Source organism: Asterias amurensis, chromosome 18 (genome assembly GCF_032118995.1).
Source record: "Asterias amurensis chromosome 18, ASM3211899v1".
In the NCBI taxonomy this organism is placed as follows: domain Eukaryota; kingdom Metazoa; phylum Echinodermata; class Asteroidea; order Forcipulatida; family Asteriidae; genus Asterias; species Asterias amurensis.
Genome location: NC_092665.1, coordinates 10,160,222 through 10,182,207, shown reverse-complemented (window position 1 = coordinate 10,182,207; position 21,986 = coordinate 10,160,222). Strand labels below are relative to the sequence as shown.

Below are 21,986 nucleotides of genomic sequence, written 5' to 3'. Positions count from 1 at the left end.
CAACAACAACAACAACAACAACAACAACAACAACAACAACGAAAGTGTTTATGTTTTTTATCAAAAGACAAATTCCTGCAGAGCTAACTTCTAGTTAAACTTCTAAGCGTGCTGTTTAGTTACTAAATGTTAACTTTGTGTACTTGAAATTTAATCCTACATCTATGAGAAAAGTTTTAAACAATCAAACATTAAATGCAATGTAGTTCACTAATGCCAAAAACGTTCCTAAAAGCTTCCTACTGCAAAACCCAACCCTTCAAAATCAGCAATTTAGATATGAAGTATTTGGTAAACAAAGCTGTTTTCTTGTGCTTAAAATATGCTTGCTTATAGAGCTTTGTCACATGGTAGCCATATTTGTCTTATATATATCATTGTGAATTGGGCATCTTTAGCACCAGTCTAACTTGGAAAGCAATCTCATTTCTACTCTCGTAGACTTTGTGATATGGGGCAACGTGGCTGTCGTGTGATGGACATTTGTTACTTGGGCTGAGCAGTTTCTGTCAAAAGACAAAAGTATTTGAACATAAATAAGTGGAAGCGTTCAAGCAATAATGTCTTTCAAAAATCTTTATTCCTCCTATAGAAAAAAGGAAATGCCGCCAACAGCAAATGGAATGATTTATTCTAATGGGCCCAATGGAGAAGGTAATTATTATTATACAAATGCATTGGAATCTTGTTTTAAAATGATATATAATGGGTTTTTTTAAACCAAGGCATGTCTCTGACGTGCAGTTGTGTATTCAGATTTAAGCTAATAATCATTATAATTTAGGAAGGTCTTTTATTTATTTGCCACTAAAATATTTTATACTATGCTATTAAACTATTTTTTTCAAGTATCACTCACATGAATTGAAAAATCCATTACAAATCTCATATTTGTTGAGAGTAATAATGGCCCCGGCAATTGAGAAATCAAACGGCAGAATGGTGGACCAAAACGATGACATGATCCGGCTGCTTTTCAGACTTCCTTTTTGTGTGTCCCTCTCTTGCCATCGGCATCAGAAAAAGAGAGAAAAACACTGCCTTTGTACCAGAGCTTAAGAGGATATTTCCTTTGACAAAGACAAGCACCTGCAGTTTTGTCTTGGCTTTTATCTATTTTGAAAAGCCTCCATGATGTTATTTGTTGTGGGACTGGGAAACCTAATTTCTACACGGTCATTCGTAGATTACTGTTTTTTTTCCCCCCAATCTGGGACGTTCATCATTCCACATCATGGAAGTATTTGACAGGTAGATATTCAAAATAATTGAATACTACAAACAAATAATTTTGAAAATATCCTCTGCAAAATTTCTACCGATGCCTTTCCATTTCCTACCAACTACCTCACTCTCTTCCCTTCACCCTATGATATTGTTGACACGTTGTTATCTCTTATAAACCCCCAAAGGCAACATTTTGAGTTGGGTTACTCATAACTTCAAAACCTTTTGTGAAAGCGCACAAAGATCTTAAGTATTTTATTAAATTCAATTTTATTTTCTTGTCAAAGTGGCAGGTGGATTTATTAGAGTAATGGATTCAATCTCCTCACAGATTTTTTTAATTTAAAGCTATTTCTTATTTTATTTTATTATTATTATTATTTTTTATTTTTTTTGTGTGGGGGGGGGGGGGATCCACGAAAAAACCCAAAACCAAAACAAAACTTGATTTTGATAGTTGTGGAGACCAGCTTGTAATGAACACTAAATTTGAGTAAACTAAGACCCTTTTTACCTTCTAATACCTGTTTACATAAAATAGAATCAAAGTAGGTTTGATATTTCAAACTATACTGGGAAAATTGTTCCAAATATAAAGCAAACTGAACTTTTGGGAAAGTGGTGTAATTTTGTATTTTTTGGATACCACAGTTTTGTGTAGTTGCTGGGTCTTCAAGTATTACCATAATATATAACACTTTTCTCAGTCTCTTGGCATCCTTCAATATAATTTACTTTCGCCCAAGTTTGTATCGTTTGCAACTGTGTACAAGAAGGATTCCAGATTATTTAAACTACATGGCTTCAACATACAACTGTAAATATCTGGAATATTAATTTATAACACAGCTATAATAGATGGAAACAAGTCCAGTTTTGTCAACTATAAGCACCTGTACAATTAACCCTAAACAAACACTTTGAAAAGCCCCTAACTTTCACTCTTAATCTTGTTGACAACTTCCAACCAATTGCAAATATAATGGGGGGCTACAGCCCCTAGTTCCATCTCTTTCTGCCTTATCAGCCCTCCCCTCCTTAGATAAATCTTGTTGAATTCTAAAGAACTATGTTCTTTTTTTCTAGCTGTGATTCTGCCCCATATTGGCAAGGCCAGGACGTACATTGATCCCTTCACCTATGAAGACCCAGTCCAAGCTGTGCGAGAGTTTGCTACTGAGATTGACGCCAGCTGTATACGCATTCTAGATGTCATTGGAGGAGGTATGCAATACTAACAACAAGCAAAATCTCTAATGAACTTATTATAACCTCAAATACACATGCCAAATTTTACTCAATTCCTTATGAAGATAGTTACCACTTGATGTCACACAGTGTCAAGTTGGTTGGCCATTTTTACATGCAAAGAAATATTTTGTTTCAACTACGCCTTACGTAAATACCAAGTACTGCACGTGGGATTTTTTTGTGAACAATCTTGCTACAAAGTTGGAACACTTGATACGGCTTCAAGCCAAACCCCAAGTTACTAATGAAAAAAAGGCATCTTTAGGAAACTATCTATTCTACGACCACTCTTTCTGCTCCTTAGGGCATTATCAAGCTACAAAATAAAGTTAAAACTAAGCTGTCATAAAGAAATATGAATCTGTTGTTGATGGGGACTTTTTAGAGGCGCCATTTTCACCAACCACTGACCTGATTGAACATGCTTTTAGAGTTCATTTCAATAATTCAAATTTGATCCTTAAACACCATACCATGGTATGGACTGACAACCCTCATGGAAGAGTAGCTTTTAAAACTGAGATTATTTTATGGAAAGAAAACAAATATGAATATTGACCATTGTTAGTAACTACGTCCACCTGTCACCTACAGGCGAATTCGGTGATGTCTGCTCCGGTCTGATGCTCATGCCTGACAAGTCCACTCGCAAAGTAGCCGTCAAGACCCTCAAGACTGGCGCCTCGGACAAAGATCGTGCAGACTTCCTCTCAGAGGCATCTATCATGGGTCAGTTTGATGACCCTAATGTGATTGAGCTGCTTGGTGTAGTGACCCGGACTCGTCCAGCGATGATCGTAACCGAGTACATGGAGAATAGATCACTGGATACTTTCTTGAAGGTATGGGAGTCTTGCCGTTTGTTATATAGTCACTAACATTAAATTTCAGTCAATAATTTGCTTGTTCCAATGGACCAACTGATTACAAGTCAAAATGCTTTTTTGCTTACATTTTAAAAGTTGTCAAGTAGAAAAGATTGCTTAAAACAAAATAATTAAATAATTAAATTAAATTATAAAGCTATCTTTTCTACTTGACAACTTTTTTGCCAATGTTCTTTGTGAAGCTCAGAGGTCTCCAAATTGTTAATACTAGGATCATTAGGTGTCATTTCATATTTTCAAGTTGAAACCTTACTTTTTCTATTGTGCTAACAAGGTTAGAAGAGAACACATTGGAAGCAGGCAACTTGTAATCAGCAGATTTCTCTCTTTTGTTAAATTTTTAACCCCATGAAAGAAGCTGTGCAGTTTCATGTGGTGGTTTCCTCTTGTTTAATCTTCAAAAACAAAGTTTGCATGTCTGCAGATGGACACTGCATGTCTGCAGATGGACACTGTTTGAAGCTTTGAGGCCAATTTGAACACTCATGTTATCAGATCCTGAGCCGTGGTCGCTGAGTCCTCCATAAAACTCCAGACGTTGACAAAACTGGGAAACTGTAAATTTTGTTTTTAAAAGACTTTTTTTAAACTCTTCAAATATTCCAAAAACGTCACTTACAAAATATTTTTCGAAATTTCTCTTAGGTTCATGATTTGTATATTCCTGTCTTCCAGGAGAACGATGGAAAATTTTCTGTGCCCCAACTAATCAGTATGATGCGTGGTATTGCCTCCGGTATGCGCTACCTATCCGAGATGAATTTTGTACACCGTGACCTTGCCGCCCGTAACATCCTTGTCAGCAGCACTCTAGTCTGCAAAGTGGCCGACTTTGGACTATCACGTCGTAAACATGAAGGAGCCTACGAGACCAAGGTACGAGAAGCAACGACATGGATAGCGGCTTAACCCAACTTTCACTGTTTGAATTGTAGTAGATTGGACTGCTAGCTCTTAAACTTATTCTTAAGTATGCCTGTTCAAAATAACTTTGACTGATTGACCACAAGGAAAAATGCTTGGACCTTTTGTTTTTAGATGTAGCAGCTTTTAGTTTTTAAAGAAAATAACTTGCCCAACATCACAAATTAATTTAAATGCCTTCTGTCAAGAAGTACAATCCATGAAAAATACTGAACTTGATTCAAAAAAGTGTAGGGTATGATCATTTTAACCGCTAAGTCTTTTTCTTCATTAGGGTGGAAAAATCCCAATCAGATGGACAGCCCCGGAGGCCATTGCTTTCAAGAAGTTCACCTCTGCCAGTGACGTCTGGAGTTATGGTATTGTCATGTGGGAGATCATGTCATACGGAGAGAGACCCTACTGGAACTGGCCCAACCAAGATGTAAGTTTCAATAGTAAGGGTCAAGGTGTAATACTTGAAGCAACTTGATTTGGTCATTGAGATTGAACAGGGTTCCGTGGTCCTTAATGGAAAAAGCAAGAGCAAATTAAGCAGGTTTTCTCAAGGCTCATTACTTGCCCTATTTGTAACCCACAAGTATTGTTGTAAACTTGGTCTATCATAGATGTAAGAAATAACATTACTTTTGTCAGGGTACCTACCTTGGCTCTTGATGTAGAAACAAACAAAAGCAAATGTCAATGAGCCTAACGGGGTTCCCCAAGGCTCATTACTTGGCCCATTTTGCAGTTAAATTTTAGATATATATAACATGCCTACAAGTGTAAACTACTCAAATTTGGTTAAACGTAAACCCTTTCCATCCTTCTGACCATCAGGTGATCCGTGCCGTTGAGAAAGGTTACCGTCTCCCCCCTCCAATGGACTGCCCTGAAGCCCTGCACCAGCTCATGCTGGACTGCTGGCAGAAGGACCGCAATCACCGCCCGACTTTCTCCACAATTGTGTCGACACTGGACCGCCTTACAAGAAATCCCCATGCTTTGAGGCCACTGGCCAAGGCTGGGTAAGTAATCACCCCTTTTGGTTAGCACCATGTCTTAAGTTTCTACTCTACAACAACTTGAAAACATTAAGCAATAAACATTCTTGTACCTGCCTCAACAAAATGCCTGCCAAATAAAGTGTTTGCTTGAAAGTTTAAGATTACTTTAAGTAAGTTGTATAGTGAGTTTTTACAGAATATTGAAAGTTAGGTTTCTTATAAAGACGTACACCAAGTGAAATGACAAGATGTAAGCAATATTTCCAAATAAAAGTCTTTTATTTGTATAAGTCACTGTATGTTAGGTCAACTTTACTGGTTGTGTAATTTATCTTCAATTCTTGATTTGTTTTCCCAACAGTGTCAATCAGATGAACAACAGCTTCACTGACCTGACACAGCTCCACTCCGTCACTGAGTGGTTGGACAGCATTAAGATGGGTCGATACAAGGACACCTTCTCCCAGGCTGGTTATGTCCGTCTAGAGGACATTGCCCGCCTCTCCCAAGGAGATCTCCCAAGGCTCGGCGTCAACCTCGTCGGCCACCAAAAGAAGATAATGAAGAGCATTCACTCCATCCGCTCCCACCTGGAGCAAGCTGAGGAGACGCTAGTATAAAGACGGCTGGAGAGGAGACCAGCTTAATGTAGATATCTATGTGGATTTTCTTGTGGACTGTAGGAGACTTCTTTCATTGCAGCGGAACTTTCAGCTGAGAGTGGATTTTGTAAAAACTATCGTGGTGCAGTCAGCCACATTAAAAGAAAGACTCTGATGTTGGTGTTCTATAGCACATCATCTTTAGAGGTCACAAAAGGTCCCTTACCCCTGCCACATTAAATGTGATGTTTATAAGGTTCTCCTGGGAGAATCTTGCCCCAAATTGTGACAAAATACTGGACAAGCTGTGATGGAAGTCCTTATTTCCTTAGGTGGACCATGCCCATATATTGGACAATCATGCTTCTGGCAGCCAGTCATCAGTTGATTGTCTCATACATAGTTGATATGTAGACAGTGGTGGTAGCTTAGCAAGTAAGTGGTTGATGGAAGTGGCTGGTGGCCACATAGATGAATCTACAATTTAATGCCAACCGATTATTGTTAAACATCACTCTGTAGTATGGATTGCTTGGAAAGTTGGTTTGTCTGAATTTGAAGAAGAAATGGACTTCACTAGCCAGAAGGCTATCAAACCAGTGGTCATGGCCACTCAGTCAGTAAGTAAACTAGTCGCTTGACTAGCTGGATAGCCACATTGGCTACAATCTAGTTGACCGTCATACAAGTTGCCAGCCACTCAGCAACAAGCCAGTTGACTAGCTGGAAAGCCACATTGGCTACAATCTAGCATCCAACATGTTACCAGCCACTCAGTAAGGCAACAAGCCAGTTGACTAGCTGGAAAGCCACATTGGCTACAATCTAGCATCCAACAAGTTACCAGCCACTCAGTAAGGCAATAAGCCAGTTGACTAGCTGGAAAGCCACATTGGCTACAATCTAGCATCCAACAAGTTACCAGCCACTCAGTAAGGCAACAAGCCAGTTGACTAGCTGGAAAGCCACATTGGCTACAATCTAGTTGACCATCATACAAGTTGCCAGCCACTCAGTAAGGCAACAAGCCAGTTGACTAGCTGGAAAGCCACAAAACACCATCACTGGCCTGTTTAAACTAGCCAGCCACATACAGTTCTTCTAGCCAGTCATCTCAACTGCCGATCAGTTGCAAATGTTAACCAGCAAGCTCGCTGGCCCTGCACTATGGTGAAATACAACTCAGTTTCACCTCTTCAATACAAATTGGCTTTAGAAAAGCAACTGGAATCCATCAAGGAGAGTTCTATAGTAACATTTTAGTATCCAACAAATGAAGGTCAAACAAAACCAAATATCAGAGTCATTGGTAGCTAAGGATGGTTGAATCTAAATGTAGCTTTATAATGTGTCTAGAAATACAGCACAGAAATGAGATATAATCCTTCGTTCTTCGCTGTCATGAAATGAATAGTTTTAAAGATAATTTTCAATTCCCCCCAAAATTATTTGTGCAAAATGTTTGTGGTATACAGCTATCCTGTGGATGTATTTCATAGGTTCATCTGGGATAAATAGTTTGTTGCCCTCCCTTTCCCAGGCTTATTGTACATATCTATAAATATGGAAAGTTTGTATGATACGTATTGGGTACAAAAGACAGTATGTTACTTGGGTTGACTATTTGGGAACCCAGTTCCGCTCTTTGTTGCCACAAATACAAAGAAACAGATTTCTGAAACTTCACTCCTTTTAGTTCCTTCATTTTAAACCCTTTGGACGTCAGTTTGAGAGAGAAGGTATCAAGGGTCCACTTAATTTTAGCTTGATTTAGTTTCTTAATCCAGAAAGATTATACGTTCTCATCTTTTTTACAAAAATTGAAAAGAGAAAAAAAAAGTGGAAGGAAAATTTTAAGATGACAATCATTGTGTTATATATAAACCACAGATGTTATTTAGTTTCATGTATTTTAATTTCAAAGGTGGTGGGACATTATTTTCAGTTTTAAGAAGAGTTAATCAGCGCTTTGTTTAAGAAATCAAATTAAAAAAGTTGATTGTTTTTTTGTGGAGGATTTGGCGTGTAAATATAAACGGCCGGTAATTATACGTAATCAAAGCATATGAATCTGTCATTTCCATATGTATAATTTATAATTTAAATGTGAATAACGTGTGTGATTTGATAACTCTCAAGCCATTGTCTTTTGTACTTACCCAAAGAGATAAACTATAATCTTGTTATATAACTTGAGGTTGCAAATCATAAATTCTTTAATGCAAAGATGTTTAAGGTTTTAATGCAAGCCTTTCCCTGATTCTCACAGCCTCAATATAATGGCATTTATTCTGTTGATGGGATTGAGTTTGGATTCATCTACTCTGTTAAAAGCTAGGTCCATGCTTGACTTCTGAACAGAGTGTGGGCTAAACATGTTTATATGAGTATGCACTCATCTTTTCAAGGTCTTGGATATTTTTCTTTGAGCAACACGGAAGAGAAAGGTTCAACTGGTTTGATATGGTTTGGGCAGTGTCTACTGCAAGGCACTGTGTCTACTTCCAGATCACCACCAAGTCCCTTATCCCCATTATGGTAGCCAAAGTCACCAGGTTCAGCCACTTTTCAAGGCTGTGTTGGAGTTTGTGACTTCAGTAGTGGCTATTGCTTGATTACTGAAAGCCAATGGTCATAGCCGTAGCCAAAGTCACTTGGTTTGGGCACAATTATGGGTCTTACTACATGTACCTGCCATCTATGAATTTCACATGGGTGAATGGGATAATATGTAAGCATACTAATAGTCTTCTGTACAAGTTGAAATAAGATTTTTTGTATGCTAGAGTTTTAGATGGTTTTAATTAGTGAAGAAATTGATCATACATAAACATATGATAAGAAATATTTTTTCGTTTTTTTTATGATGTCCCTTTTTAAGTTAAGCTAATTTATCAGTCCTTCCTTGTACATAAACTAGATTATAAATCTAACTAGATTATAAATCTAAACGCTTTCTAACAGTTGGTTACCTTAACCTTGATCAATTAATCCTAGTTAGAAAACCATTTTTGATAGTTAACTCAGTTTAACAACAGCTATCTTGCTAGCTTGATTTAAATTTTAGATTCGTGTTGTTTTTGTTTGATTAAGAAATTCATCAAAAATATTTCCCATTGTCCAAAGTGATTTGGCTGTCTAAGAAAGGCCATATGAATTGTTTTTTTACTGGATTTGAGTGCATAAGCCATGTCTTACATATCAGCTAAGGCTAGATCATTCTGACTAGATCTAGAATAAGCACTAAATCCATCTTAAGCCAAAGCCATATTAATCAGACACCCCAAACTGTCTCGTGTACAATCTTGGGTTTTTAAAATTAGCAAAGGTGTCCCTTTTTTTTTAAGACAGACTTGACTTTGGTGGAATTTCCATCTGGCCAAACACCTTTTCCTCCCGCCAGGTCTTGCTTTTTTGTAATTTTTGAAAATCTCTGAGAATTTTGTTGTCTCTCCAAAAAAACAAAAAATTGAAAAGAAGTACATTGTACAAAAGTACCAATAGTGCGAGTTAGAGTAGAAATAATCATTTAGCGCCATTGTAAAGATATTACTGGTTTGAAAGGGTTACACATGATTTAATTAACTTGTTAATTGGTTGCTTAACATTAACTGTAAAATGGTATTTGTATAGAGTGAAAGATGTACATACTATATTAACCATTTGTGTTTTTCACTAAAACGCTCTGTAAGTTTACCGCTACTATGCGATCTACCGTATTTTATGTTACAGGCCGTTATCAGCACGCGATGAAGAAAGACAATCAGGTTTTCAAAAATATTGCTATGTTTCGTGATTAACATTAATGTTCACATATTTATAATGTGCCTGAGGACGGCCGAAATGTTTGATGGCGAAAAAAAGAAAAGAAAAAAATTAAAAGAGCGTGTTTGGTGAATGTAAATAAAGATCGGCATAAGTGCATTCCAAAAAAGGGGAGAAATGTTTAAACGCTGCCAGTGGTTTCCAAGCTAAAAATAATACTGCTGTACATATACCTGCATAGCTTACGTAGGGTGTCGTGTGTTTTTACGTTGTTGTTGTCATTGGTCTTTTATGTATAGTGCCCTCTGTTGGCCAAGACGGCCAGTCGAGTGGTTAACACAAGGTTTAAAGGTGTCACTCTGTTGTGTTTTCCTCCTAAGAAATATATTCAGAAGAACATTGAGTGGATCATTTTCTGCACGATTCTATTGTGAGATAATTGAATGGACGTGCGCACATTTTATTACAAAATAGTATCATGTGAAATGCGTATTATGGTACTGCTAACCGTACACAGATTTTATGTCAGTTAAGAAAATGTAAAATGCATTATAATAATAATAATAATTAAATTATTAAAATGCATTATGTGTGCTGGCATTTTGCCACTTGGTATGTCCACAGCAGAACACAGAGTTATTCGGTTTCTATTTCTGTTGTTGCCATAGAACAATTTGGATTATCAAATTGCTACTTGTAAAAATGCTTGTGGCTAAAAAAATGATAAAAAGCCCAAGCAGTCAAAGGACAGGTTTGATATTTGAACAACCTATTTTTATTGATGTGAATTGTCTGAGGAAAACACAACAAGATTGCAACTTTAGGTTTGTTTTGGTTAGAGTACATAACAGTGTTATCTTTCATCTTTAAGAGTTGGTTTACATATCAGAGGCTTGAGTTACCAAAATGGAAAAAGGGTGTTTTAAGAATTTATTTTTAAGTAATGAATAAGATCAAATAAGGTACTTTTGACATTTTTATTTCAGTTAATTTCTTCCAATGCATAATACACAATATGACGTGTGTAATTGTCGGGTCGTGTAATGTTTGGAGCCATTCTGTATGTATTTACATAAATTAAAATTACCAAGTAAGTAAATCACTCCACATTTCAACCATTGCATGAACAGCAACCTTAAAAACACTTACAATGCAATAATGTGAAAACAAGTACTAATTATGTCCGCAAGTATCAAGTAACTGCAATCAAAATACTTTCTCCCCACAAAAAAAAAAGGAAACTAAAAGAAAGTTGTGAATGAAGCTAAATATACTAAGTGTATAATTGTTAACGAAACTACTGGAATAAATGCCCTCAAAATGTGAAACTTTCCTTTGAACTGATAAGAAATATCAAAGTACTTGAATTGAAAAATTTCTAAAATGTCATCGTTTTTATGAATTTATTTTTTGCTGTACTTAAGGTCTTTTGAATATTTACAACCTGAAACAGTACTGTTTTAGTTGTTATTGAGTCACCGTTACTTTAACTGTTTGCCTCATTTGATCGATTTGACGAGGCTGAATGTTTGCACAAGTTCAAAGGTCATAACGACTCATGTGACGTTTTATGTTCATCCCATGCTTCCTGATTATCTTGATTGCCTCCAGCTTGACCTTTAAGCTGCTGATCATGACCTTCGACCTACAGGTTAAAGGTTAAAACTCGTGGATTTGAGGCTGATTATGTTTTTCTTTTGTAATGTAGTAAAGATGTACAATTTTCTATTAAGATCGCTTTGTTATAATTTGGGTTATGTTTGTATTGGATCTATCCATGTATGGTTTAGGATGTACTCTAGGGTTCAATGATTGCCATAATGTGTTTCACCAAGAAGCTTGGTCACTATGTGTGTAGATTTCTCCTAAGCTAACTGCAATTGGCAAATGGATGCAAATAAAATTTTCGTAAGGAAAATAAGTCAGAGTTGTGTGTGTTTGATTTGATGTTGTTGCCTTTCCAGAATTTAAGACAGTTTTGTTTTTGTTAAAGTGATACTGTGAGTTAAATATATCAACGTGTTCAAGAAATTGGACACTAAAGTTTCTAGCCTGCCTTTAATTGGTGCAACCTTTTCAGTGTACAACAAAACATACTTGGTTACTGTTGACCTCCTCTAAACGTCTTCGTTTATCCGATTCTTCGTTATTAAACTATTTTTGTGATGTCAATCTATTGATGAAAGTGTAGATTATTTTTACAAATCTACACTTAAACTGTTGATTTGTTACAAACTAAAGTAAGTAGTTCAAACTTGAAAAATTACTGTCTTTCCGAATTGAAAGATAACATGGTGTGCAGCAAAACACAGCTGAAAACATGTTATGTTTTCACTTTTTCATTTACAATTTACAAAAACATTTTCCAGTTGCAAAATTCTCTTTAGTAACATTGATTTATTGATAACTGAGCAAACTGCTGTGTACTCAATTCTGTCGTTCAACAAAGTACACTAATAAATCCAAAGTGTAGATTCATGATAGAAATCCTTCGGCTGGTACATTCTATCCACGAATCTACACTTTCTCGCCGATTCTCCTCAACTTTAGTCGTCTCCCCTAGCATGCAGTTCTAGGGGGGATACATTTGGGTTATTTTCTCATGCAAGCCTGGTTTTCTAAAGATTCCCCCTGAGTTTTGACTTAAAACGCTCCTTTCACATTTTATAAAAAGTTATAAATGTATTTTCCATTTTGATTAAGCAATATGGAAAATGCATGTTTGTATAAAATGTGTATTAACTCTGCATGTTCTGTACAACTATTATGCATAAATTTTAAAACCTTTAAATGTCTACTAAATAAAAAATGTGACAAAAACAGCAAATTTAACTCAAGAAATTTTATACATTATATTCCTATTACACTAAATAAAACTTTGCTTAAAAACCATCAGAACAATGTACAATACTATTCCATATAAATTCTTTATAAAATACAATTATCAAGAAAGTTTAAGAACAGATTTTTCAAAAATTTCTATCAATAGGCCTATGGCTGTAAAGGATCTCAGTCCGAAGTGATCTTTTACCTGTTCATAAGTCCCCCTTCTATGAGTGGATCCTTACAAGAGTACATTCAGATTGGGTGTCGTACAATAACAAATTCCTGGAAAATGGCTTTACAATGACTCAACTTGTGATGAATCTCTTGGGGGGTGGGGGAGGGGGGGGGGGGTAATCTTTTAGTGGATTTATAGACCCGCTCTATGGCAAATGGAGAAACTAGAGGTTTAGACAAAGGAGAGATATTTCTTCTCCCCACGGATGATAAGAAGTTCAGGGGTCGATTTCACAAAGAGTTAGGACTAGTCTTATCTCTAGTTAGGACGAGTTACTCGTCCTAACTTAGGACTAGCCATACGTTTTTTATATCTCCTAGGACTAGTCCTAAGTTAGCAAAAGTCCTAACTCTTTGTGAAATCCACCCCAGTTTGAAGCTTGTCATTAGTCAGGATCTAGAAGTAGGTTGTCCAGATTTGCAAAGAATTGGTGTGCATTTTTGAATTGGAAGATATGAGTCAAAAAGACATAAACGTGACCAGAAACCTTTAGGCTGGCAACCCAATCATAACTTCAGGCACTTGACATGACCCATCTGCCGATTACAGGAGTAGCTTGTTTTTTTATTAGGAGGAAATTATTTATTGTAGCAGTGTATTTTTATGAATATATTTCAGAAATAAAGTAATAAGGGATATTTAATAAAATGTTATCAAACAATAAACTAAGGGAAACTGACTAGGTAAATTTTAAATGGTTTGGTATTAAAAAAAGAAATGTTTACCAACGACCTCCGAATTAACATGCCCTATCAATTTAGATATCAAGCCCTATGTTGGCAGTCTCTATTTTGTCAATCCATTTCTATTATTTGCCGTGTAGCCAGGGATCACACCCAAGATTACATTACAACCTGTGAAGCGGCAGCCAGGGGATCACCTTAAGGGTGACGGAATGATCAAAAGTGTTGCACAAATTTTAATATCGCTTCTTACAAAAGTGGGCAACATACCTGAACTGTTTTTTCAACCCATATCATTTGTAATAAATTGCCTTACACAATAGTTTGAAAGCAAAGAAGATTTGAGAACAATATATCGCAAAAAATCCAGAAATATAAATCAGTTTTAGACAACATAGTATGAGGAAGAATTTGGTCTTGGTGGGAGGCGGGCTACAGACATACCAACTCTCTCAAGCTTCTGTAGGTCAAGTTGAAGGGCATGAGAGCGATTCAGAAGGTCCTGGGTGTGCTTGGATATTCTTGAAGCTCGACCGGAGCGACTCTCTTGGAAGGTTCGGTCTTGTGCTGGATAAGACTGTTGGATAATTATATCAAAGATAATGTTTCAGTAAATAATTACTTTAAAGCCATTATACACTTTTGGTACAGAAAAAAATAAAAAAGTTCACAGATTTACAAATAATTTACAGGGTTTACAGAAGGTAATGGTGAAAGACTTTTCTTGAAATAATACCCATGAAATGCTTTACTTTTTGAGAAAACATTAAAACGATATCAATTCTCGATAGCGAGAATTACGGATTTATTTTAAACACATGTCATGACACGGCGAAACGTGCGGAAACAAGAGTGGGTTTTCCCGTTATTTTCTCCCGACTCCGATGACCAATTGAGCCTAAATTTTACTGGTTTGTTATTTTATACATAAGTTGTGATACACGAAGTGCGGGACTTGGGCAATACTGTTTACCGAAAGTGTATAATGGCTTTAATTTATAGCACACATTAGGCCTGTTCGACTAGTGAAATGTACTACTTGAAATAGCCTTTGACACTAGTCACGACTAATTTATAATTCCAAAGATGCATTGCGTCATGTTTGCTGCAGGCACAACATAGTAAAATTCACGCTGAAAGGATTGAGGGAATGTGTCACTGATGTCTAATTGTGTTTTGTAAGTAGATTATGATTGTAGTGAATAGTTGTGATCGACACAATGGATTTGTAAAACTGGTTTTTGCAGAGCACAGTTGCATGGAAAGTTTAGCCTACTAAAACACTACAGAATTTTAGGATACATTGGATGAACAAACACAGTATTTTACTATCTAATGTAACATAAATTCATTTTGTTTTGCTATTATTATTATTTGCTAAATCTTTGATATATCTTGCAGGGTGATTGCACGAAGTTTAAATGTTGTGATGAGGACACCCTGTTTTTGATCTCATACGCGGTTAACAGTTTTAAACATATTTCTAGATAGAATTTTTTTATTGAACGGACGGCTACACATGTAACCGATCGTTTCAGTAACAGTTACACGTTTACAAATATAGTCATAATCGAACAGACTAGACATGGTTAAAAGATTGGTGATAACTGGGTGATATGTTTCATCAGATAGGTGATAGACTAACTCTAGATGGGTGAAACTAAGCTGGGTATTAACACGCCTGGTAATTAAACAAATCGTCATTACAAAAATGGGCAATGGATTTGACATGGATAGGTCAAGAAACTAAAGACTTGAACAGGAGTAGATAATTGCACTTCAGACTTCTATCTTTATCAAAGTAGTTGAGTTAACTTACCATAAGATTAAGCACATTGGTTCCCATCTTGTTTATAGAGTCTTTAAGATCAATATTGGAAGCTGTTGGCAGCATAGATGGTTTAGAGCTCTCCCAACCAGCTAGACAATGCTACAAATAAAACAAAGCCAAAGAAAACAATTGCAACTTTTCTTTAAATGAAGAACAATTTATCTAGTTGATATTTATTGATATAAATACAGAAGTATGATTTAAAAGTACTGTTGTAGGCCTATAGTTTAAATCCTGGTCATGACACTTTCCTTTGTGTCCCTGAGCAAGGCACTTAAACCATAATTGCTTCGTAATAAGTTGGGAAGGTATTGCATTCAGCTCTACCAGTCTGGCTCCAAGTAGATGATACCCTTGCCTACATCCTTACATGTATGAAGGGGATAACCATGTTTCAACCCAGCAATAGGTGCCATGTGCCACTGGTGGCAGTTGATTTGGGTCGATGGCCCAAACCAGCCAAGTGGTAGCCCACACCTTGGAGTGGCGGACCGTGGCCTCATGATGTTAGGTGATCTCTCACAAACATTTGTATTAAGTGAGTATGTGTTTACCTGAGACAGTCCAACAGAGTCAGTAGGGTCATAGCTCTTTCTTCGATGAGGTCGGATCCTGTATGGAGAGGCTAGGGTTGACCTTGGTATACTCACACTGTCATATATAGATAATAAATAATAATAATAATAAAGACATGTAATTTGCACAATCCACAAAGATAAGTTTTGAGAAGGGACTTCAATTTTCTGATGCAAAGACAAGATCTATGATTAAGTGGTAGAAAGTTCCAGATGCGTGGCCCAGCTGAAGAAAAAGACCCATCACCCCAGGAGTGTCGATGGACTGAAAAAGGTTGACAAGGTTTTAACCTTGTCAAAGTTCATAATCCATGAATCATGACAAAGCCTGGTCCATACTTCCTACCAATTCGAAGAGAGTTTTGACGTTACATGGATGTGTTCGCAGTGAATGTGTCGCAGGAGTTGAACACAGTTCAACTGTTGCAAATTATTTGTTACGTACAAATTCGTATCGCATTCGCAGGAAATATGATCTGGGTTTAAGTAAGACAATTTTGCCCCAAAACTATCCAACCAACAAACGACAAATAGTTTTTTTTTTGGCTAACGTAAGCAACATCTTTTAAAACATTTTATTACAGGCATTCAAATTCATGCATTTTCCCTATTCTACTCAAACCTGATTATAGTTAAAGGAATATTTACCGTATGTAGGACGGGGAGGTGGAGGCTGGCTGCTTCAGTTTCCGACGGTCGTTGCAAACCGCACACAAGCTCTCACCATACTGGGTGCCATGTAGAGGTACAGCAAACAGACGAGGGTTCAATGTGTAGTTATGAATACCTGGCCAGAAATACAACATGTTTTAAAGTTAAAACACTTTCATTATAAATAGTTTTTCCCAACAACACATTGACTAGTCATGGTTGAGACTCATTGAACATACACCAGGACACTAAATTAACACTGGACCGCAGACCTAAGGCCAGTGGGTTGAGCCCTGGACCGGTCAACCAAAAACTAGCCAGCTTTGTGTGTGTCGGGTTGAAGTCCCTTTTCCCCAATTCATTTTCTGTTACCCCCAACCCCCAAAGTGGTCACCTGTTCCACCTTGCCACCCACTGCAATTTGTAGCCACATTTTAACCATTTCTTAGAAGGTTTGTTGTGTATAAACTAAGTTCCTTCTGTGTTACTATCTTTTCATATCCCTGTATTTTTCTTAACATTGTTTTTCCAAATGTTGTAAGAAGTGTAATAAAATCAAAACAAGAACTGAATAAAATAATATTTGGATTGATGTGTTTGCAGATCCCCGGGCCTCCTCCTTTGCTAATTTGTTATAAGACAAAGTTTAAATTCTCTAGGAATTAACTGCATTACAACAGGGATAAACTTACATGTATGTTTATCTACATCATCAGCAACCTCCTCATCAGACTGAGCTGTGGTCATCTGGAAACTTGCTGTGATATTTGGTCTGAAAACAATTTATGTTGTTGACAATCACCATTTGAAACGTACACAACTGTATTGATCAATGGATGGTGAAGGTGTAGACAAATACAAATGGAAACCAAGTAAGAAAACAAGAATAAAAAGTCAGCTATTAACAACAGGTGGGGAACAAAACAGTTCAAGGCAACAAACAAAGAAACAAGCAACTCTGTCAATATTCAGAGGTACATAATATGCAATGCCATCTTGAAAAGGCGAGTCTCGGGAGCAACATCAACAGTGTGGTCAGCAGAAATAATAGGAATATAAATCGTAACCCAATTTGCATATAACACACAAACACAGTTGTGCCTAACTATGGGATTGCCTGTAGATGAACAAGAACTGCCTTTCTTAAACTCTCACTTCTAGTATTATTGTATGTCCACTTCACTTCCCTTGTGGCTTGATATCTGAAAGAAAAAGTAAAATCCCCTTATGCTTCTAAGTTGATCCCCTGGTTGAAGCTTCTCAGGTTTTATAGTAAACTTAGTGATCCCTGGCTACACAGATGCAAGCGGTCGTATGGCTTCTGACTGGTGTTTGGACAACTCGCCTGTCGGACAACTCGACCGTTCCGACAACTCGAGGGACAAGACACCACGTCTGTCCGGACAGCTCGACCAACGTTTTTGTTCAACTGTCAGAAAACTCGACTTAAAGGACCAAGACAAGTCAACGGATGGCCATGACAGGGGCCTCAGCAAGGGACGTTCACAGGGCCGGGAAGGGGCGAGCGGGTTAGAGTTAGGGTAAGGGTCTGGGTTAGGGTTAGGATTAACAGGAAATTTGTGTAAACATGCAAGTAACAGTGGTCAACCGCTCAACCGTTGACCTGTCTTGGATATCGGTCGAGCTGTCTCAAAGTCTAGTCGTCTGGAAGTCACGTTGTCTGAACGCTCGAGTTGTCAGACGGACGAGTTGTCCGACACCTTGTCTGACTGGCACCCCCAAAAAACATTTGACAAAATATGGAGGCCCCATAGGCCTACATAGATAGATAGCTCGAACACGTTAGTCTGGAGGTTGATGTTCTAGTAAATTGTTCTTTGATCAATCCCAAATCAAATTTTGTTGAATACTTACTCCTCTGTTAATGACTTGTGAACACACTCCTCCCTGTTTGCTTGCCGAAACTGGCGCATCTCTTCAAAGAAATCTTCTGACTGCTCATTGGTTGGGGAGTCTGAATCTAATAAGCCTGCTATCCAATCATAGCCAAGAAGAGGTTTGGTTCGATTACTAAGGGTTTCGTTGGCTACGTCTGTGTCTGGGCCAAACAAGATGGATGCATTTGGGGATCCACGGAAACTCACCCTGTTCCTTGACTGAAAACACAGATGAAACAAAATTTAATAAAACTATCAAACAAATATCGAAACAACAATGCTGCAAACTTTGAACTTGACTATTATTTAAAAAATATACACATTTCGTCAGTCGTTCCATGAACTGACAAATCTTCCAACAATCAAAAAGTTTTTGCAAATCATTTTTGATGCAAATTATTAATTAACTAATTACTGTCAATATTTTCAGCAAGTTTCAGTACCTTTAAATGTCACTGTTTTGGAATGACACTAATTAGTATTTACGTAAACAACTTTTAACTGGATTTGCCATTTTGTAATTTCAGGAAATGAAGTATCGATGATATTTACTGAGCGCAACAGTGCACGTGCAGTTTAGGCGAGTGTGTGATATTTGTGTTTCACAAAGTGACCTGTCTTGAAGCGATAGTTAGCTCTGGCAGTTTTGGAAAGACCCACGGATGAAAAAGCTCTTGCAAACTACATTATATTATTTTTGTTTACAGTTAATTCAAAGCTTCAAATCTTACTAATATTTCAAGTAAAAGAGAGCAACTATTGGGTATGTCAAATCTTAGTTTTTTTCCAGCAAATTCTTTTATTTCTTTTCAGCACCTTGTTCATTTTGGCTCCTGGCGTTGTTAAAATTGACTTAGGTCTGGCTGCAACAAGACTTCTGGTCTGCTGTCGATCATTCCCATCTGCTAAAAGTTGCCCTGCGAAACTTCTTTGTATCCGACCTTCGTTGGTAACCTGCGGACTCTCCCTGTTCAGCTGGTAGTAAGATTCCTCATGTGCTAACTCAAGAGGCCGCCGATATCCATACCTTGACCCATGACCCATAATGTTCTCCTTTTCGGACAGTGGCGGTGGAAGCAAACTTGATGTTTCCAGCTGAACTGACATGGCCCTTGATCCACGACTATTCTGATTTGAAGTAAAGGAAAGTTGGGCTGTCTGTGGTCGTGATTTTGGTGATTTCTTTTGGATTGACCCCTTCCGCCTGCCACTTCCACTCTTTGAAGTCCCTCGTCTTCGGGAGGCTGTGATGCTCTTTTCAGCTTCCTTTAACTTCTCTGGACTATGTCCAAATGCAGAACTGCTCTCACTCAGGAAACTTTGGTACAATCGATTTGGTGTTTCAGTTTCCGTTGGGTTAGTTGTTGAACTTAGGGGTGTGTTTAAATTCTCCATCATGTCCGCTGATTGGTTTGAGTATTTAGGTGTACTTGTAAGACGTTTTCTATGGCCACTCAAGTTCTTGTGCCGAATTGATGACACTGTTGATAGGTTCAGCGGATCCCTGTGAAGGAAAAAAGGAGAGATTTAACTTTGTTTGTCTCAGAGTTGTTTACTTGTGTGTGTGGCCTCTGTTGTTTATTGCAGACACCATTTTGGTCATGTTTCTGGTGTGTGAAATGCAACATAGGATTAAACCAAACACAGTCATTGACACAAACACAAACAATGTGTTATGATTTTGTATAGCAACCTCCAGAAAGAGTAAACCCTGGTATATTGTGCCATACACATCCATTCAGAATTGTGCATGGGTGTTCACCGTCTCTTACGTAACTACGCAAAAGCTTGCCCCTAATCAAGTGGCATAGAAAGCGTCTCCATAGTCTGAAGAATATAAATGTAAGCATTGCATCGTACCTTAGAAGTGAGTCATTGTACCAGACATTCAAATCTAACTCGCAAATGGCTAATTGCAGATTATGCTTCCTGTCTGGATTTATGGAAAAAAATCTCAAAAACGTGACTAACTGAACGGTTCCCCAAACCAAAGGTGTACTTTCCATTTTAGTGCTTTCTACTTTTATAGTATTCTGTACCTCTGAAATCGGACATTTAATTCTGCAGGCTTTTCTCGTAGAACGTTTTTTGGAAGCTGGTTTGAAGGGCTCCCTCTACTGGCAACTGTTGACCTGACGGATTCCCTCAAGTTGTGCTGTCCTTTTTCCAGTGCTTTGAGAAGGGACGAGTTCTGGGCTCGAAGTCGTTCTATGTCACTCATGTCAGTCATGATGACTGCAGTTTACTATCTAGATGGTAGTGAACAAAAAGTATCAAAAACAAGTTTGTTTATTTTATTGAACACATTATGATTACCACCAAGTTTCCTCAATTTTATTGTTTTAATTTGTTTGTTGCTAATTGCTAAATGGTATCAATGAACCAATGAGTGGTGTTTCATGGCTGAGCAGATAAGAACATTGGACTCAATTCAAGCTCTAGGCTCCACGTCTGGTGTTTCTAATTGGCAGAGTGTGGGCCAGTCGTGACACCTGTGTCCATATAAAAAACAATGGCGCTTGGCTTTGCATGGTGTGGAGAATAAGGGTATAATAAAATATTAAACTTTTGCGTGACGCTTGGTACAACCATGTGTAAAATCTCTTTTTTGAGGGATTGTTCAGGGGCTCTTTTCAGAGCAACACTCCCGGCGCAAAAGAGATTTTACACATATCCCATGGATGTACCCGCAAGTTTACTATTCATAGTTACCCTATTTTTTGTTCATAGTTACTCTTATATAATCACTTTATTAAGATTTATGACAAGACCATGACTAGAGTCTAGAATTATGCAGAGCTAACTAAGTAATTTATTTATTGTCAAAACCAAAGTTCAACAACTTGAAAGTTGAATTGAACATGCATTTGCAATGCAAGTGTCCATGGATGATCTGATGATGGTCATTTTCATCCTGCCTGTCTGTGGCACAAGCTGTGCTTTTTAATTTTTGTCAAGCATCAAACAACAAAACGTTTCTTGACAAAATCAAAATGCCAAAATGGTGTTTGGTAGAAACTTACCGACTTCTTAGTTTTTTTAATTAAGGTATTTAAAAAAAATTATAGCATGATTTGATGGAGAATTTTCTTCCTCCAAATCCATGTTTAGGTTTGTCGGTGACACTGATTTTGCCTCGACGATCGCAAAACTGTATAGAGTGATACAAATTTGGAACAATTTGCCTGAATCACTTATTTCTGCACCAAATGTGGCTCCATTCATCATTTCAAGAGAAAACTGAGAGTTCTGCCCATCGGCGAAGAGGACTGACCAACCAAGTATACCAACTAAGTATTGGCTAAATCAATAGCAATAATAATAAACCAGTTTAAAAATGCTCAAAAGAATTAAATTCTTACCGTATATTCACCAATTTTCAAGTTGAATTGGTTCCGATTTTCTAAATTTTTATGTTTGCCATGCAGCATGCAGCAGACGACACAACACAAAACTGGCACAGCACGTAATCAAAAAATGTACGTTTCCCGAGGTGCATTGGAGTCGGTCGCATTCATTTATCAAAAAGGGGTAAATACTTGTATTTGCTGTATTTTTTAAATCTAATTCATAATAATTTAATTCACTATTTTGTACACAAATGTTAAAAATAAAGTGTATTTCACCATGTTTTCACTCGAG

The 21,986-nt window shown here is 37.3% G+C and overlaps 2 protein-coding genes across 4 annotated transcripts in view; one reads left to right on the top strand and one right to left on the bottom strand.

Moving 5' to 3' along the window:
- The window catches only part of LOC139951118 (ephrin type-B receptor 1-B-like), a 194,401-nt gene extending 182,835 nt beyond the window's left edge, over nt 1-11,566 (top strand). For all 3 annotated transcript variants that reach the window (XM_071949959.1, XM_071949958.1, XM_071949957.1), the window contains 7 exons: nt 593-654; nt 2,314-2,451; nt 3,073-3,320; nt 4,041-4,241; nt 4,564-4,713; nt 5,112-5,299; nt 5,640-11,566. In XM_071949959.1, coding sequence (XP_071806060.1) covers nt 593-654; nt 2,314-2,451; nt 3,073-3,320; nt 4,041-4,241; nt 4,564-4,713; nt 5,112-5,299; nt 5,640-5,898 — 1,246 coding nt within the window. In that variant the 3' untranslated portion in view covers nt 5,899-11,566. The remainder of the gene's footprint in view (nt 1-592; nt 655-2,313; nt 2,452-3,072; nt 3,321-4,040; nt 4,242-4,563; nt 4,714-5,111; nt 5,300-5,639) is intronic.
- LOC139951119 (uncharacterized) lies at nt 9,186-21,799 on the bottom strand. The gene is made up of 9 exons (XM_071949960.1): nt 21,707-21,799; nt 20,384-20,593; nt 19,161-19,848; nt 18,322-18,563; nt 17,139-17,218; nt 16,444-16,582; nt 15,775-15,871; nt 15,209-15,319; nt 9,186-13,966 (listed from the first exon to the last, which is right to left on the bottom strand). The coding sequence occupies exons 2-9, from the start codon at nt 20,572-20,574 to the stop codon at nt 13,775-13,777; spliced, it is 1,740 nt and encodes a 579-aa protein (XP_071806061.1). The 5' UTR covers nt 20,575-20,593; nt 21,707-21,799; the 3' UTR covers nt 9,186-13,774.
- Between the last annotated feature and the right edge of the window lie 187 nt (nt 21,800-21,986).

Coding starts and splice junctions, on each gene's coding strand:
- LOC139951119 (XM_071949960.1), bottom strand. CDS start 20,574: ATGACTGACATGAGTGACATAGAACGACTTCGAGCCCAGAACTCGTCC. Junction 17,219..18,321: donor CACAAGTCATTAACAGAGGA/GTAAGTATTCAA, acceptor AATTGTTTTCAG/ACCAAATATCACAGCAAGTT. Junction 13,967..15,208: donor CCAATGTGCTTAATCTTATG/GTAAGTTAACTC, acceptor ATTATCCAACAG/TCTTATCCAGCACAAGACCG.